General features: G+C 45.3%; 1 protein-coding gene across 1 annotated transcript in view; it reads right to left on the bottom strand.

Moving 5' to 3' along the window:
• The window catches only part of DNAI2 (dynein axonemal intermediate chain 2), an 817,148-nt gene that overhangs the window by 98,558 nt on the left and 699,601 nt on the right, over positions 1-18,989 (bottom strand). The window contains exon 9 of the mRNA XM_044086721.1: positions 13,910-14,133. Within this exon, the coding sequence (XP_043942656.1) occupies positions 13,910-14,133 (224 nt within the window). The remainder of the gene's footprint in view (positions 1-13,909; positions 14,134-18,989) is intronic.

Below are 18,989 nucleotides of genomic sequence, written 5' to 3'. Positions count from 1 at the left end.
AAGCGTAAATGTCTCCTGGACTGCCTGAGCTTGGGAGAAGGGAATTTTGTAACCCCTAGATATTATGCACCGTACCCATTCATCATCTGTTATATCTTGCCAGACTCTTGGGTACAGTGAAATTCTGCCTCAGACTGCCTCCAGAGGTGAGCAGCCAGGCAATCCTTCAGGGATTCTGAAAGGGTCTGGTAGAGAATGTATCCCTATTGCCCTGTTGTGGACCCCCCTGACACGAGGTTGGCGTCTCCCGTTATTATTTCCCCCCCTGCCTCTGGGGGAATTATCTCCATGAGTGTCTGGCAAAGCTCCCTGGGACTTATGGAACCACATTTTGCCACTCTTTTGGCCTTTGGGATAAGGCCAGGATGGAGTGGAAAAGCAGACTCCTATGGCAGAGAGAGTTTTGCCATCTCGTTCACTCCTGGTAAGAGTCTCTCAAACTTGTGGCCCGAACAAGGCAGAGCTGTCAAAGGGGGCATTCGTAAAGGAGGACTTGAAGGGCTCTGTAAATTGACAAAGGCGCATCCAGGAATGTCTGCGAAGAGCCACTCCTGTGCCTGCAGTCCTACTCACTCCATCTGCTGCGTAAGAAATCAAGAGCATGGAGGAGTTGACAATGGAGGTTAGGGTTGCTAGCTGGTTAGCCGACTTGGAAGCTGCTCCTTCAGCTGAAGGATCCTGGAGGGTATCTCCCAGCTCTTTAAAGAGACCCCTCTGAAGCCTTGTAAAATGCATCAAATAGTTCAGCGACCAAAGGGTAAAGGCTGCTGAAGAGAAAACACACTTCCCATACCTATCCATGGCTCTAGACTCCTTGTTCGGTGGATGGATAGAAGAGGAAGTCTCTGCAAGTTCCTTCTTGTTGGCTGCTGCCACCACCATAGCATCAAGTGGCATGTCTGTGGAGAGAAAGGTCTTGTCATCTGGTGCAGTCATGAATTTGTTTGGCCTTCTTGGAATGGGCTTCATGGTCTCTGGAGCACTCCATGCCTTTCGACTCACTACAGACAAAAGTGAGTCGAAAGGCGGAGACAAGCAGGAGGTGGAAGGTCGGGAACCAAATGCGTCCAGTTACACAGATTCATCCTCAGAAGGGGCAAAGGACTTCCAGTTTCCCCTCTGCCTAAGGATCTTCAGAATGTCTGAGAATGAGACATCTTCAGAGGGGGACTATGGAGACCCTTCCGAGTCATCCAAGTCCATGTCAAAGGTGACAGATTCAGGGGAGTCCACATGTTTCCTCTTACAGTTTTTCTTCCTGGGAACCTCCTCTGAAGCATGCTCAGGAGAGGTCTCGGAAGAAGAGGCGTTGCCCTGTGGGGCATCCTGGAGCATCAGTTCCCCATGCTAGGGATGGAGAGAAGGATCCGACACAGACACAGATATCGATGGGGATGGAGCCAATGGAGCCGAGGGTGGGACTGTATTGGTGGATAGCACACTCCTCAACTCCTTGAAGGCACTGCGATCCGGAATGGAGGGTGGCTCTGAGGAGCCTGGACACCTCCTCCCCACCGAAGGCGACAGCTCCAAGGCAGATGTGGGAGCAGAACTCACCTGCACCGAAGCTCCAAGTGGGAGAGCGAGGTCAGACAAGGGTCCAATGCCACTTCCCCCCTCGGAGCCGATGAGGGAGTCTCGGTGCCCAGACTCTTCGAGGAGTGGACTGTCAAGGAGTTCGGAGTGAATATCAGAATCGACAGAACAAGGGTCATCAGAACTGATGGTTCCACCACTACTACTTCCTTGCACTCTGGCTCCAAATTGGACACAGTCAGAGGAGGAACCAGGACAGGGGCTGGACCGAACAACAGTACCACTTCCTTCTGGGTTGGCCTCAACAACAATTGAGCAAATACCCATGTCTTGAGTAGCCTCTTCAACACTAACTCCACATCATCATCCGATAAACTCTTGGATGATTGAGAGGAGTGGGCTAAGGACTGCTGGCTACCTGCTACTGACTGTAAAAGTGGTGACTGAGGCACAGATCTCACCACCATGTCCAAAGAAAGAGATCTCAAACTCTTTTGAGTCCGAGATGACTCCGAAGCCACAGATGGAGCTGCCAGAGAAAAGGAGTCCTTGGAGCCAACAATCCACTCTGAAGGATCCAAAGATTTTGATTTCGCCTTTGTCGGCACCGAAGGTGGAGCCGGCGAAGATGCTTGTCTATCATCAGATTTTTTGGACGGCTGAGTATCCAATGCAACTTCAACCTGAGGTTTTAACAATCCTCTCAAAAACAGTTTTTTGCACCTCTCCTGCAAAACACATGCACTGAAGGCATGGCAAACAGAGCAAGAGTTCTGTAGGTGGACCATGCCTAAACAATAAACACAACTCATGTGCCCATCCATAAGGGACATTTTTTGGCAACACGAGTCACATTTTTTAAAGCCTGACTGCTTTGTGGGTTCTTTAGACATCATCAAAACAAAGAGTAAAGCACAATAATAGTATAGAGATTTTTTTTTTGAAAGAAGTAGGGAATAAAGAGAAGGTGGGGGAGGCCTCCAAGTTAAACGGCTACTGCTCCAAAAGGGAGAAAGCCTCTAACTAAAACAGCTTCTCCATAAGAAGCAAGGAGGGAAAAAGGGAACAAGACAACAACCCTGAAGAAAAAACAGGCCGCCGACAATACACAGAAAAAGGCCTGAAAGGAAACGATGGCCTATCAACAGCAAACAACAACTGTAATGAGTATAGGAGATGATAAGTCAGGTAAACTCTAACTAGAAATGAAAATTAGCCTAAACAAACAAAAATTTTACAGAAAAAATTAACTACTTAGTCTGAGCCAGGAGAAGGCAATCTCAACGCTGCAAGCGGCAAATGAGATCTGGGTAGCTACTGCGATGCATACTGGGATAAGGGGTTAGCCTCGAGCCAGTAAGGACTCTTTGAGCTTTAGAGAAGTGGCCGAGTTGGAGCCAAGATTGGCTCTGAACCCAACCAGAAAGAAGGAAGGTGAGATGGACAACATAACATGCCATATTATCCCCCAAATGATAATTAGAAATTGAAGCAAGTTGAACTTAGACTGTGGAAAAACTAGCATCTTGTTGAAAATCACGCTCTGAAGCCCAAATCGAAAAATGTCTCCATTTACTGGAGTATACCTTTCTGGTGGAAGACTTATGGGCCACCAAAAGGATTCTTTTGACAAGAGAGGAAAAGCCGGGAGTCCTGACTATCCTGGGAACTGGAGCAGCCAAGCAGTGAGTTTTAGACTGTCCAGGTCTGGATGGGGAATCTCTGAGGGGTGAGAGATGAGATCTGGAACCAGATCCAAAGTCCATGGTGGAACCACCAGATGAGACACAGAGTGGGAAACCATACTTGGTGAAGCCAGAATGGGGCAATGAGGATTACTAGGCTCCCTAGCCTGCAAGCTTTCTGAAGGAATTTTGGTATTAAGGAAAGAGGAGGATAAACATACAGAAGACTGGGGGGCCAAGCATGAATCAGAGCATCTCTGGGGGCTTCTCCCAGAAGGGGTTCAGAGTGAAGAATTCACTGCATTTCACATTGGAAAGAGAAGCAAAGAGGTCACAGCAAGGCTGACCCCACTTGTGAAAGATCCATTCCACTACTGAAGGATTCAGAGACCACTCATAAGGCATCAGAATAGATCTGCTGAGCCAGTCCACTAGAATGCTGGACCTCCCTGGGATGTGCGTTGCCACCAGAAAATGGCCAGTGGGGATCACCCACTCCCATACACTTATAGCCTTGCAACATAAGGGATTAGATCTGGTTCCCCCCGCTTGTTGATGTACCAGACCACCGACATATTGTCCATCTGGACAGAAATCCTTCCTGAGGGAAGATGGGCATGGAGAGCCTGCAACACTAGAAGCACCGCCCTCATCTCTAGGACGTTGATATGCAATCTGGTCTCGTACTGGGACCATGTACCTTGAACTGTCCTTCCCAAGCAGTGCCCCACCACCCCAGCTGGGAGACATCCATAGTCACTGTGGCCATGGGGAAAGGTGGAAGAAAAGGATGTCCCCGAGCAAGGTCCGAGGAATGAATCCACCACAGAAGGGAGTCCCTGCACACTCAAGGGATTCGGATAGGGTGAGTCAATGGAAGATCTAACCAGGACCATTGTACTGCAAGGGTCCACTGAAGAATCTGCATGTGAAAGTGCGCTAAGGGTAAGAGATTGTTTGTGGCTGCCATGGAACCCAGCACCCTTAATACTATCTCCACTGTCGGGAACTGAGTTTGAAGAATGCAAAGAATATGTAGCTTCAGAGTGCGTATCCTGTCTGGAGTAAAAAAAAACAACTTTGGTTTGAATTGTGTCTAAACACGTCCCAATGAAGTCTAACATTTGGACTGAGTCCAGAGATGATTTGGTGAGATTGATGATAATGCCTAACCTCTGGGCTAGGAGAAGAAAGGAATCCCTTACTTGACAAAGTTTATGCCTGGAAGGGGCAGCGAGGAACCAATCACCCAGGAAGGGGAATACCTGTACGCTTTGGAGTCTCAGGTGTGCAGCTACTACTGACATCACTTTGGTAAATACTCTGGGAGCTGTGGCGACCAAAGGGGAGTGCTCTGAACTGGTAATGATTGGCTCCTAGCCAGAAGTGGAGAAACCTCCAAGAATGCCTGTTCATTTTGATGTGATAGTATGCATCCTGGAGGTCACTCAAGCACATCCAATCATTCTCCTGCAGGAAGGGAAGGATAGACTGAAGGGTGACCATCCCAAACTTCATCTTGGCCACTGACATGTTCAAGGTGGAAAGATCCAAAATGGGTTTTAGGTCCTCCATTTTCTTTGGCACCAAAAAGAACCTGGAATAAATGCCTGATCCAGAGTGGTCTGGGGGGGGGGATGGGTTGGATGACTCATTTTTCTAGCAGCTTTGCGATTTCCAGTGCTGCATCCTCCCTGTGCATGGGTGGGACATCTAGGAGGTGTTTGGGAGGTGGAGGTGACTCTAGAAAGGGGACTGAATAGCCTCTGGATATAATTTGCAGCAGCCAACGATATTTTGTGATGGACTCCCACTCTGTTAATTGTAGTGAGGGACGGCCCCCTGGCTGCCTCCAGAGATGAACAGCCAGGCAGCCCTTCAGGGTTGCTGGGTGGGTCTGTCTGAGAAATGTTCTCAAGACTCATAATTTCTCGGACCCCCCTGCCTCTAGGACGACATCTATCAAATCCCCCTCTGCCCCTGAGGGAAGGTGAGTCCTGAGTGTCCCGGGGAAAACTCTGAGATTTCCGGAACCACATCTTCTTGGTCCCTCACTGATTCCTAAAGAAGGATCATTGAGGGGCCGAAAAGTGGATCCCGATGGCAGACAGAGTCTTCTTGTCCTTCTCAATCTGAACTAATGTGTCACGTACTGACTTCCCAAAAGGGAGGAACCATTGTACGGGGCATTGGTAAATGAATCTTAAAGTGTTTTGAAAACTGACAGAGCCGGAGCCAGGAGTGTCACCTGATGGCAATGCCTGTACCAGTGGCTCTAGTGGCTCCCTCAGTTGTGTGGGAGAGAATACGTAGAGGTATTTGCAACTGAATGTAGGGTGGCCATACGAGCAGAAAACACCTATTTGTCCTCCATCGACATGGACCCAGGGATCGACTAAGCATTCTCCTTCACCAGGTCTCACTGCAGCTGATTCACATGTGCCATGTAATTCAGGGTCTGTACAGAGAAGGTCACTGAAGTGTATACCCGCTTCCTGTAATGGTCCATTGTTCTTGACTCTCGGTCAGGAGGGTGGACTGTAGAGCTCTCCTGAGCGAGCTCCTTCCTAGTGGCAGCTGCCACCATGGCATCAACCGGGGATCCCTTACGGCAGTAAGATCTGTCTGAAGGGGGGGCTCAAAACCTTGTCTGGATGTTTGGGAATGGGCTCCACTCTGGCCGGTTCCTTCCACATCTGAGATGTAATGAGATCCACTAAGGGATCTGTGGGAGGGGACACCCAGGAAGTAGAGGGTCCTGTGGCAAATGACTCGAGGAACACTGATTCGTCCGAGGTAGGTTTTTGGGTAGATCACCCCCCTCGCTGGTGAAGGAGTTCCAGAATGTATCTGAAGGAAACATCCTCGGTGGGGGAACATTCCCTTTCCTCCAAATTGGTGTCTTCGGTGAGAGACTCTGGTGGGGCATCTACGTGCCTCCTTTTGCATGTATGTTTGCAAAGGACCTCCTCAGTGGGGATCTCTGAGGAGGACTTGCCAATGTCTTGCTGTTACCAAGAGGGAGTGTCCTGAGGCAAAGAGGTGGCAGGCTGTCCCTGAGATAACAGAATGGCCGGATCCGAGGCAGAAACAGAGGGAGCCGGGACAGAATCCAAAGATGAGATAGTCAAGGGTCTCGAAGAAATCAGGAGTACCCTCTCCACCATGTCAAAAGCCGAAGGGGAATGGACATCCTGAGAAAGGACAATAGGAGAAGCAGTCACCCTCTGGCCCAAGGGGGGAGTTAGAGCCAAACCTCCAGGCACTGATATACCAAGGGGAAGGCTCCGCTTCACCACACTCGGAGCCATCACCACACCCTCGGATCCGATGCCAAGGCTACGGCTCCGAGAGCCTGTCAGATCTGAGTTAGTCAGATACGACCTGCTCAAGGTCAAGGCCAGCATTGAAGTACAAGGTACCATCGGCGCCGGCCCCTCAATGCCGAGTGTCCTCAGATCCAAGGGCTCCGAAACCAGAGGTCAGATCAAAGAAGGAGTAATAGGGGTGAAAAAGGGCTGCATGATCCCCTCTCCGGAGGGAGAGGAGGCAGGCAAAACTCCCATCTGTATCTGGGTGCAGATGATCTTCTGCATCATCCTATCCATCTCCGCACTGCTAAGGCTATGGGTGGAATGGAAGGAAGAGGTGACAGGCACTGGCCTGAAGGTGTGGTGAGGAGAAGCCTGAGTCAGTGACTGGGTCTCGCAGCTCCTCCGGCTCTGGAGAGAACCAAGAGGAATGGAGCCAGGGAGACTCTGGCCTCGGAGCTGACCTAACTTTAGATGGTGGGCCAGCTGAAGCCATGCAATCTGGGGATTGCTTCTTTGGCCTATCCCTCTTGGAAGATTTGTCTCTATCCCTGGTCCTCTTAGTGGGAGTTTGAGTCCCAGAGGCTGGGTAGGAGGCAGGGGCAGAAGCTGGGGTGGCAGGGTATTGAGTCCCGGAGGATGAAGAGGGAAGAAGGCCCTTAAGAATAAGCTGGTTTCTCCTGTCCATGAGTGCCCGGGGATTAAACCTGGCACAGATGGAACAGAAGGTTTGAAGATGGGCTGCCCCAAGACAAACTACACACAGAGTGTGGCCATCGGCTAGGGAGAGCTTATAGCCACATCTGTACATTTTCTGAAGCTGGGTTTGGGAGCTTTGGAAATTATCCCAACCTAAGGCCCAGCACACTCTCAGTCTGAAGGGAGGAAGGAGACAGGAGCATTATGGGTAAGGGGAGGAACTTTGAGCTTGGATCAGATGCTGGATAAGCGGCCGAACTGGACCCAAGATGGATCCGGGAACCCACAGGTTGAAGACAAATGAAGACAACTACTTCAGATCTGGAGTTCAACACAAAGGTGAGAGGTGTCCAGGAAAGTGTCTCATTCCTCCAGAACTCAGTCATGAAAAATGGTTGGTGGGTGGGGAGTTGAGGAAGAGTGAAAATGGACAACACGGATGGAATGTTATGGTGAGTACATAACTTTTTTTTATCTGATGTTGTCAATTTTCAATCATTCCTCAACTAATGGGACAGAGCCCCCAGCTACCCAAAATCCTGGGTGGACTCTAAGGAAGGCTATTCCTGAGTACAGTTGAGCCAAAGGCTGCTCTTCTCCTGAAGACCAGATCTAATTTGTAATGAGTGATAAAAGTGTGAAGATTTCACCAAGTTGCAGCCGCACATATACCATCCATAACAGCTCTAAACCAGAAAACAGCAGAAGTTGCCATAGACTTAGTTAAGTGAGCCTTTAAGGGCTTTGGTAAGGGAAGTTTCAACTTATTATAAATAAGTGAAATGCAATCTGCCAACCATCTAGATAGAGTTACCTTTGTAACTGATTCACCCAATTTATTAAGTGCAAAAGAAAAAATAGTTGATCTGTCTTTCTAAACACTTTTATTCTGTGTAGACATAAATGTAATTGTCTGTGAATGTCAAATAAGTGCAGCATATATTCCCCTTTATTTGTAAATTTTGGAAAAGAATACTGGCAAATTAATGGCTTGGTTGATGTTGAATTCTGACACCACCTTAGGAAGGAGGGACGGATTGGTACCTAACATTACCTTATCCTTATGAAAAATTAAAGAGGAGGCTTAGAAGACAATGCTTGAATTTCTGAAATTCTTCTATCAGATGTAATTGCAACTAAAAAGATAGTTTTCCAGGTCAACAATTTTAGATCACATTTAGATGCAGGTTCAAAGGGAGAATGAATTAAGGCTTGAAGTACCAAATTCAAATCCCATGGCGGCATGGGATCTTTATAAGGGGATCTTAGCAGAAGAGTACCATTCAAAAAAGCCTTGCGCAGTTTAGAGGAGACCAGTGAAGAATTTTGGAAACCCGCATGAAAATTGGAGATTGCTGCAAGTTGAACTTTAATAGTTGATGAACTAGCATCTTCATTAAATAAACTCACTAAAAATTCTAGAACAGACTGAATGGAAGCTGAGAAGGGGGTCTATCTGATTTTGATCTGCCCAATAAACGAACCTTTTCCATTTCCTCCTGTAAAGTTTCCTAGTAGAAGTTTTATGGGAAGATAAAAGCATGGAATGGACAGGGGAAGAGAGCATTGATTGCCTGGCTATTAAAGGAATTGGAGAAACCAAGCTGCTAGTTTGAGATTTGATATATCTGGGTGAATCATGCCTGCTAGGTGAAATAGGAGACCTGGAACTGGATCAAGAATCCAAGGTGGATATAGTAAATGAGACCAAAGGAAGGGAAACCAAATCTGTCGAGGCCAGTAAGGTCCAGTGAGGATGACTTTTGCTCTTCAACAGGGCTGCTTTCTGAATAAATTTGAGAATTAGGAGTTCGGAGGATAATCATACAAAAGACATGGGGGGCCAGTCATGGAGAAGAACATCCCTCAGTGATTCCCCTGGTGGGGGGATCAGGGCAAAGAAACTGCTGCACTTGTTGTTTAGGTAAGATGCAAAAAGATTGCAGCAAGGCTGGCCCCACAGACCGAGAATAATTTCTGTCAGCTTGTTGTTGAGAGACCACTTGTGAGACAGCAAGAGGCACCTGCTCAGTTTGTCTGCTATCATGTTGGACATGCCTAGAATATTCTTTGCTATTAGAAAGCAGTTGGAAGATATCACCCATTGCCACACTCTGAGGCTTCTCAACACAGGGGATAAGATCCGTTTCCCCCTTGTTTGTTGATGTACCAAACTACTGACATGTCCGTCAGGATTGCAATTATCCTGAGAGGAAGAGTCTTGGAATGCCTGCAACACCAAAAGCACCACTCTCATCTCCAGAACACTGTTATGCAAGTTGGCCTCTTTGGGGGACCAAGTGTCTTGGACTATATTCCCCAGGAAATACCCCCCCCCCCCCCAATCTGGGAAATGTCTGTTGTCACTATGGCCTTGGGCTGAGGGAGGATGAAAGCATGACCTTTTAACACCTGTTGTGACTGCATCTACCAGGAAAGGTATTATTTGCATACCTGAGTTATTCTTATCTTCAGTGACATGGGTTGAAAAAGCACTGACCACTGTGTTGCTAGCATCCATTGTAGAATTTGAATGTGGATTCTTGCTAAGGGGACTAAAACTATTGCTGCTGACATTGATCCCAGGGCTTGCTGAATCAATAGGGCTGAAATTCTGGTACTGCAAGTTATTTTCTTGACCTGTATCCTTAATGTTTGCACTCTTGATAGTGGAAGAGAAGCTACCATAGGTACTGTGTTGAATGCTGTTCCTCTGAATTCTAATGTCTGGGTTGGTTGTAAATGAGACTTATTGTTATTTTGAGCTTCTTGTGCTTCTATCAGTTGATGCCTAGTCGAGGCGGTAATGAGCCAGTCATCCCAATATGGAAAAATCTGGAATCCTTGCAGTCCCAAGTGAGCTGCTACCACTGATGTGTACTTGTTGAACACCTTGGGAGCTGTGGTGATGCCAAAGGGCAGTGCTCTGAAATGATGGTGACTGGTTCCCAGCTGGAAGCATAAATACCTTCTGGATCATCTGCTCATCGTTATGTGATAGTACACTTCCTGAAGATCTATCGAGTACATCCAGTCATCCTTGCCCATAAAGGGAAGAATGGACTGACCTGTGACCATCTGGAACTTTGTGTGTGTTGAACCGACTTGTTCAATACACTGAGAACCAAAATTAGTCTCCAGTCCCCTGTTCTCTTTGGCACTAAAAAGAATCTTGAGTAAGTTCCAGATTATATTTGGTCTGGTGCGTCCTCTTGGATGACCTTTTTTCTAGCAGCTTTTGGATTTCTAGTGCTGGTGCTTTCCTCTGACCAGGTGGCATATCAGGGGATTTTCTTGACAATGGAGGAGGCAAGAAAAATGGAATTATATAACCTCTGGAAATAATTCTCTGCACCAAACTGTCTTTTGTTATATCTAGCCAGGCTCTCTGGTGCAGAGATAAGTGACCAGCAACTGCCTCCAGAGGTAGGCAATCGGTCCTCCATTCATGAGTTTTGAAAGGGTCTGTCAGAAAAGGAATCTCTAGACTCTCAGTTTTGCAGGCCTCCTCTGCCACGGGGGGTTTTGCTTTCCATTATTGATCCCCACACTGTCTCTGGGGGAACTACCTCCACATGTGTCCTGGAAAAGACCTTGAGATTTTCTAAACCACATGTTTCAGCCTCCCCACTGATTCCTGGAAAAGGTCCTTTGAGAGGCCGAAAAATGCACATCCACTGCAGATAGGGTCTTCCTGTCTTTCTCACACCTGGAGAGTGTGTCTTTTACTGTGGGGCCAAATAGAAAAGTACCGTCAAAGGGAACATTGATAAATGAGGACTTGAAGGGCTCTGCAAAATCACACAAGTGCATCCAGGCATGCCTCCTGATGGAAATACCCTTACCCGCAGCCCCTGAGGTGCCTTCTGCAGTGTGTGAGATAAGCATCATGGAAAAATTAAATATAGCTTGTAGGGTAGCCAAATGAGAGAAGACTGAACCTCAGCAGTTTCACTTTCAGAAAGAGATTTTGATAGCTCTTTAATCAAAGCTCTTTGAAGCCTTGTAAAATGTGCCAACTAGTTCATCGATCGGTGTGTAAAATTTGCTGAAGCATACACACACTTCCCAAATCTGAGTAGATTTCCCTAGAATCTCTATCAGGAGGATGGACAGTGGAACTTTGTTCTGTGAGTCTCTTTTTTTTGTAGCTGCCTCCATCACCATGGCATTGACTGGCACCCCTTTACCCTAAAATTTCCTGCCTACTAGTTGAGCCAGAATCCAGTGTGGTCTCTTGGGGACTAGCTCAACCGTATCATGTTCCTTCCATGCTTGCTTAGAGATCAAATCAATGATCTCATCAGCGGGCGGAGTAACCCTGGAGGTAGATGGGCTAGTCCCAAAGGCTTTCAGAAATACTGGTTCTTCCAGAGAAGGGTCTTGGGAAGACCCACCACCATTCTGTTTAATGATCCCAAGAATGTCTCCAAAATGAGACGTCATTGGGTGGTGATTTTGGGGTCTCCTCTACTTCACCGAAATCAGTATCCTCAGTGACTGACTTCTGAGGAGTCTCCAGGTGCCTCCTTTTGCACTTTCTCTTCCTAGAGATTTCCTCAGTGGGGTGATCTAGTGAAGTATCAGAAGAGATTAGGATACCCTGCTGGGTAGTCTGGAAGCTTTGAGTTGGCTGTCCCAGTGGGGCAGAATGTTGAGGATCACGGTGCAAAGTCATCTGAGAGGGAGAGGGTAGATATGAAGGGGAAGGACTCATCTGACCTGCTGAAGCAGAGAACCCTCTCTTTACAACCTCAAAGGCAGATTGTTCCAGGGAGAAGGAAGACAACAGAGCATAGAAAGTGAGTTTCTGGGTTGTCACCTCCCTCCACCCCAAGAACAATCCAACCGAGGTGGAAGTCAGAGCTGAGCTGTCCAGTGCTGAAGTTCTGAGAGAAGAGATGGCTCTGTAAACCTCAGAGTTGACTCCATCCTCCCAGATCTGACAGGGCTGCTTCAGCTACGAAAGTCATCCTGTTCTGAGGATGTCAGAACTGGTGTACTCAGAGCAGTATTCGGATCTGAAAATGGTGCCCTCTTTGGATCCTAACCAGATGGACCCGAATTGTTTGGATTCAAAGACTCTAAAATAACATGTTGGATTAGAAAAGGAACTGTAATGGCTGGAGTAGTAGATTATCGGACTTTCTGACCCGAAGGAGTAGGAACTGTGAGAACTGCCATCTGAATTTGCTCCATCAAGAATTGCCTCATCATCCTCTTCAAATCTGCTTCCATGAGACTGTTGGAGGAACAGGAAGATACTATGAATGGCTATTTGGAGAGTCTCTCTAAAAAGGGAAAGGGATGTCTGGATTGGACTGGATTCAGGCTTGCAGAATAAGCTGTCCTTGGTAAAGATTTTGGATCTGAGGGTGTAGGATCCAAAAGTGTCTTGATCGGATCTGATGAGGGTCAGTTCGTAAGTAATTTTGGATCCAGTTTCTCTTTCTTCTTTCTAGGTTCTGAGGAAGTAGAGGCTGGAGACTCAGAAGACTTAGACCTTTTGGTAGGGCCTCTAGATTTGTGTTTGGGGAATTGAACTCCAGTGATGGCTTTGGAAAAGGAAGCTGGCAGCAAGCTTTTAAAATCAAATTATTCTTCCTGTCAGCTAGTGTTCGGGGGTTGAACCCATGATAGATACTGCAGCTCTGCATCCATCTGGATCCAGACCCAAGCAATACGCACAAAAATTGTGGGCATCGGAATAAGGCAATTTGTGCCCACTGATCACATTTTTTAAATCCTGCTGGACCTTTATTAGACATTTTTAAAGAAAAATAAATTATCGTAACAAGAGCAGAACTAAAGTAAACTTTTTTTGTTTTAACCAGAAAAAAGAGGAAAGTAAATACCAACAATGGTATTAAAAAACTAAAATGATCTTGTAGAGAGAGACAAAATACCAACTATGGTAATGAAAGAAGAATACACTAAGTGTAAAAGGGTGAAGGGAAGGAAAGTTAGGCCTACGAATGATGGTAGGAAAGCTTACACTCAGAAGTTTATGGAAAACGACAGTAAAACAACTTAAAATTAAAACTAAAGATTAAAGAAATAGTTGTATATAAAGAGCCACTGCAAATTTGAGAGCTGAAGGCAACCATGTATATACACTAAGGTGGCTCTGAGAGATGTTAGGGGTGGTAAATTATGAGTAGGGAAGGAGCTCAAGAGTTTGTTGGAGGCCACAAGCTAGTATAATGGCCTGGTAGGATCTGAACACTAGTTGAGGAATTAATGAAAACTGACAACATCAGATCAACACTTTTAGGAACAGTTTCTGCACCATGCCTTTTTGATCCAAAGTAATACTCTCATACACATCTGATCTATTTTTATGTTACTATCGATGCATTAATTCACAACTACAGTTTTTTTTTTTTTTTTGCATTTGCCTGGGCATTGACTAAAATAGGTCGATTCTTACTCTGTTCATTAGCCAGATTAACAAATAGTTACTAAATTAAACATAGAATAAAGTCAGAAATGTCAACATCCTTACTGAAAGTCAGCATGACTGAAATTAAATGAGATTATAGTGGCATATCTAAAATTAACAAGGTAATATATTTTTAGTCAACTATAATGAATAAGGAATGCTTTACAAACTACAGGCTTTGCAAAGCAACAACAAAACTCATCCTTCATTTGACTTTGTAAAAGCCTTCTACTTACTTGGTCCACATAATGGAAGATTCCTTGATATCTTCAGACCATATCCTTGCTGTCCAGTCTCCCACTGTCAAGAAATTTTTTGGGAAGAAGGGGTTTCGCTGCAGAGCATAGATGGGGCCATGGTGCCCACTATATGTACAGACAATCTTCTCTGCAGGTGTTTTGGCTTTTCTGTTACATGAAACCACTGACCCTTGTTCTGTGCCCACCATGAATTTAGTTGGCTTTAAAAAACAAAACAAAAGAACAGCTCCATAACTGCTATAAAATGGATCTGATTTCAAGCAAAATATTAAACGCACAGAAACAAGGACTATATCTTGTACTCTTAGTATGACTGTTAACTCTGATAACCTTTTGTCCATATCTTACAAAGTATAGGTGTGCTTTACAAAGCAGTAGATCAATAGATTTTTTTGAAGTAATTTAACATATGAACTTCATGTCGATTGGTGATTGGTCATTTTTCCTCTAGCAAGGCATGAATCCACATGACACAAGGCAGCATCCTTCTCCTACTACTGAACCAATGGTAATGGTGCTGGGTGTATGCTTTCCTATATGAAGCAAGTACTTCCATAAGATATCTTCAGTTCTCCTAATACAACCCTTTATAAAACAAGCACTACTGTAAGACATCTTTATTTCTCCTATTGTGGGAAACTGAAAATTAAACTCAACAATTGCAAAAGTTTTCAATAACTATATACATACTCTTCATGGGCAAAAATAATTATCACTATAAAAGACCAGTGGACAGCATTTGTACTGCTTTAAGAGCCATCCAAACACACACATGCATCAACTATTACAGCAGGTACCTCACACTACTGCACTATCCTTCTTCAAAGATGAATTCTGCAGCAGTATAACATTTGGATATAATCTCAATTAATATCTTATCTATTTCTATTTCTGCCAATGAATAAATGCACTAGACAGTCTAAAGTAAGCAACTTACAGGACTACCCTTCCAAACCAAGCTTTCATTCTGGACTGTGTATTCAATATTTAGCATATTGTGATAGTATAAATTATTGTTAAGGCAGTAGTCTCATGTATGACTTGAGCAAGTACACCTCAATGGGCAGCAGGTGCCCTAGTGTTATGATCTTTGATGGCTATTGATATGGTTTTATAAAAACTCATTAAAATAAAAAGCAAGTACAACAAGCTACCCAATACACTGCTACACTGTGTGTTTTGTAACAAATAATCTCTGCATGCCTTATGAACAAGGCAGACTGCAAATCAGGAATCATAATTTGTTGAAAGAAACTGCTTGAACTTGTGCCTTATTGAATTTGGCTGATACACACAAGTGTGACTTGTTTTTATATAGAAGGCGAAATGATTTACTCTATTCTCTGAGGCTGTAAGACATCAGAGATTCAATAAGCAAGCTGTAAGGGATTAAGGAGCACAGCCCCTACATAGGGGTTACAGCCCCCTCTCCAAAAACAACATAATTTTATGGGCAACTGCCAAATTCAATTAAGTGCCAATTCAAGCAGTTTGTATTGATGAACTTGGATTCAGTGATTCAGAATTTGGCAGTTGGATAAACTTGCATGTCCTGCATGAAAAAACAAACTGGCCATTTTTTTCTATTAATGTAGTTTTGACATTGTTTATTATATTTCAGTTATACACAGAACACTCTTTACTCTTTATTTTCCTTCAGATGAATGAAAATTGAATTACAGTTTCTTATGGACATATAGATGATTCTAAGAACAGTCTTCCCTCTTTATTTCCTTCACTGGCATAAAAAAAGAAGTTATGTCCTTACCATAACGTTCCATGTGGAGTGTTCATCTCGCCTTGGTTATTACACATGGGTTCGGAGCCGATCCTCGGCTCCGTGCCGGCCGACTGCAAGCTCTGCATCGAGAAGAAGCTCGAGGACATCTAATACCCACAATCCCCCTCTGCCTTTACCTCAGATCTAGTTTGCAAGCAAACCAGACATACGCACGCACACATGCCACTATATACATAATATACATATATACAAACATACCCTGAGTATGATAGTAACAGTACTACTGCAACAGCAGAAGGAGAATACTCCAGACCAGGCACCAAATCGAACGCTCTTCTTAAGGGTGGGAAGGGTGGGAGTGTAATAACCAAGCGAGATGAACACTCCACATGGAACGTTATGGTAAGGACATAACTTCTTTATGTGAGAGTGTTCAATCTCGCCTTTGTTCTTACACATGGGTAGTGTCCCTAGCTCCATGATCCTGAGGAACTCAAGGGAGAACGTTCTTGAGCACAGTGGAACCAAAGGTTGCCCTATCCCTAGAAACCCTGTCCACTTTGTAATGAGAGATAAATGTATGTGGTTTAGCCCAAGTAGCAGCCGCACAAATTGTGTCTAAAGGTAAGCGAGCTGCGTGAGCCAAAGATGTAGACACTGACCTGGTAGAATGTCCTCTGGGTTTTGCAGATAAAGTTTGGTCAGAGGCTTCATAAACATATGTGATACAGTCAGTTAGCCATTTAGAAAGAGTTCGTTTTGTAACTGCAAGACCCTTTCTGCTGTCAGCAAAAGCTACAAATAGTTGATCAGATTTCCTGTGATCTTTTGTTCTATCCAAATAAAATCTGAGTTGTCTATGGACGTCTAGTTTCTGCAACATATACTCCAATTTATTAGAGTGGTTTTTAAAGAAGGTAGGTAATTCAATGGACTGATTGATATTACTAGAGGAACAAACTTTGGGAAGAAAGGATGGATTAGTGCGTAGGGATACTCTGTCAGAATGAAATATTAAATAAGGATGTTTGACCGAAAGGGCCTGAAGCTCAGACACTCGTCTAGCAGATGTAATGGCCACTAGAAATAATGTTTTCCATGATAAAAATTTCAACGTGCAACTTGAAGCTGGTTCAAAGGGTGGCAACATTAATTTAGAAAGCAACAAATTTAAATTCCACGGTGACGCCGGACTTCTGACTGGTGGTCTGATATGAAAGGAACCTTTTAAAAGGCTTTACAAAGTCTATGAGCCATAATAGGCACCACATTCTTCTATATGATAGTTAGAAATGGCAGCTAACTGTACTCTTAAAGTAGCCGGGGAAGCTCCTTCATGAAATAATTCAGTCAAGAATTCTAAAACCTTGTTTAACGGAGCTGTAACAGGGTCCAACTGATGTGACTCCGCCCAGAAGACAAAACGTTTCCATTTACTGGTGTAAGTCTTTGTAGTGGAAACTTTATGAGAAGCTACCAAAATATCCTGAACCGATGTAAGGGAATTGACCTGGCTAAAAAGGGAAGCGGAGCAGCCAAGCTGCTAGATGGAGAGATTCCAGAGATGGGTGAGGAACTCCTGACGAATGAGTCAGTAGATCTGGCTCTGGGTCCAGCATCCAAGGTCCCCGAATGCGGTGATGCAATAGAAAGGGAAACCAAATTTGACGAGGCCAGAACGGAGCAATGAGAATTATAGTCCTCTGAAGGTTGTTTGCTTTCTGTAGAAACTTTGCAATCAGGGAAATGGAGGAAAAGCATATAGGAGACCCGGGGGCCAATCGTGCACCAGCGCGTCCCTGGGGACTTCCCCTGGAGGGGGTAATAGGGCAAAGTAGCTCCTGCATTTGGCGTTCATTGGAGACGCAAACAGATCGCAGGTAGGCTGGCCCCATTTGCGAAAAATCCTTTCCGCAACTGACTGTTTGAGGGACCACTCGTGAGGCAATAGTATTGTCCTGCTCAGCCTGTCGGCTATGACGTTGGATGACCCCGGGATGTGCGTATGATCAGAAAGCGAGCCGTGGACTCTGCCCATTGCCAAATTCTCATGGCCTCTCTGCATAGTTGGTAAGACCTGGTTCCCCCTTGCTTGTTTATGTACCAGACTACTGACATGTTGTCTGTCTGAACTGCAATGGTCCCTGGAGGAAGAAGGGGAGCAAAGTGTTGCAACGCCAAGAACACTGCCCTCAACTCCAGAACATTGATGTGCAGATTGTACTCCAGATTGGTCCATTCGCCTTGGACTGTCTGTCCCTGAAAGATGCCCCCCCACCCTATCAGGGAAGCGTCCGTGGTTATCGCTGCTGACGGTGTGGGTAGCACAAATGGTCTTCCGCCGGATAGGTTGCAAGTCTGTAACCACCACCCTAGGTGTGATTTGCATGTTTTCGTTATCAATATTTCGTGAGTCAGTGGAAGTTGTTGGAATGACCATTGTGCAAATAGAAGCCATTGTAGCACTCTCATGTGCAGTCTTCCCAATGGTATTGCTATGAGAGAAGCTGCCATGAGACCCAGAACTTTCAGAACAATTTTGCTGGGGATTTTCTGGACGATAGCAGAAGGGAAATGTTGAATTGAAGTGCTACTATTCTTTCTGTCGGAAGTTTTAGAACTAACTGACGCGTATCTAATTCCGCTCCTATGAATAAGATATGCTGTGATGGCTGTAGCAAAGATTTCTTGAAATTTACTGAAATGCCAAGGTGTGTACAAAGTTGTAGGGAGTAATCCCTGGCATGTATCAGTTGACGCCTGGTGGTGGCAGACAGGAGCCAGTCGTCCAGATACGGAAACACCTGGAATCCTAGGCGCCTCAGATGAGACGCTACCACTGCCATGCATTTGGTGAAGACCCTGGGGGCTGTGGTCAGACCAAAGGGCAGGGCTCGAAACTGATAGTGACTGGCTCCCAGCCGGAAGCGCAAGTGATCTCTGGATGCCCTGGCCATTTTGATGTGGTAGTATGCGTCCTTCAGATCTATTGAGCACATCCAGTCGTCCTTCCGTAAGAATGGAAGGATCGATTGAAGCGTGACCATTCGAAACTTTTCCTTCTTGACAAAGGTGTTGAGATGACTTAGGTCCAGAATTGGCCTCCAGTCCCCTGTTTTCTTTGGAACTAAAAAGAACCTTGAGTAAGTTCCGAATCCTATTTGGTCCGCTGGGACTGGTTGGATGACTCTTTTTTCTAGCAGCTTTGAAATTTCTGTAGCTGCTGGGTCTCGCAGATGGGGTGGTACATCTGGGAGTTTTCTTTTTGGAATGGGGGTGGATAGAAACGGGATTTTGTAACCTCTGGTAACAATG

Source organism: Protopterus annectens, chromosome 10.part0 (genome assembly GCF_019279795.1).
Source record: "Protopterus annectens isolate FY-2018-M chromosome 10.part0, PAN1.0, whole genome shotgun sequence".
NCBI classification, from domain to species: Eukaryota; Metazoa; Chordata; order Ceratodontiformes; family Protopteridae; genus Protopterus; species Protopterus annectens.
The sequence above is the reverse complement of the archived record's forward strand: the minus strand, read 5'-3'. Positions and strand labels throughout refer to the sequence as shown.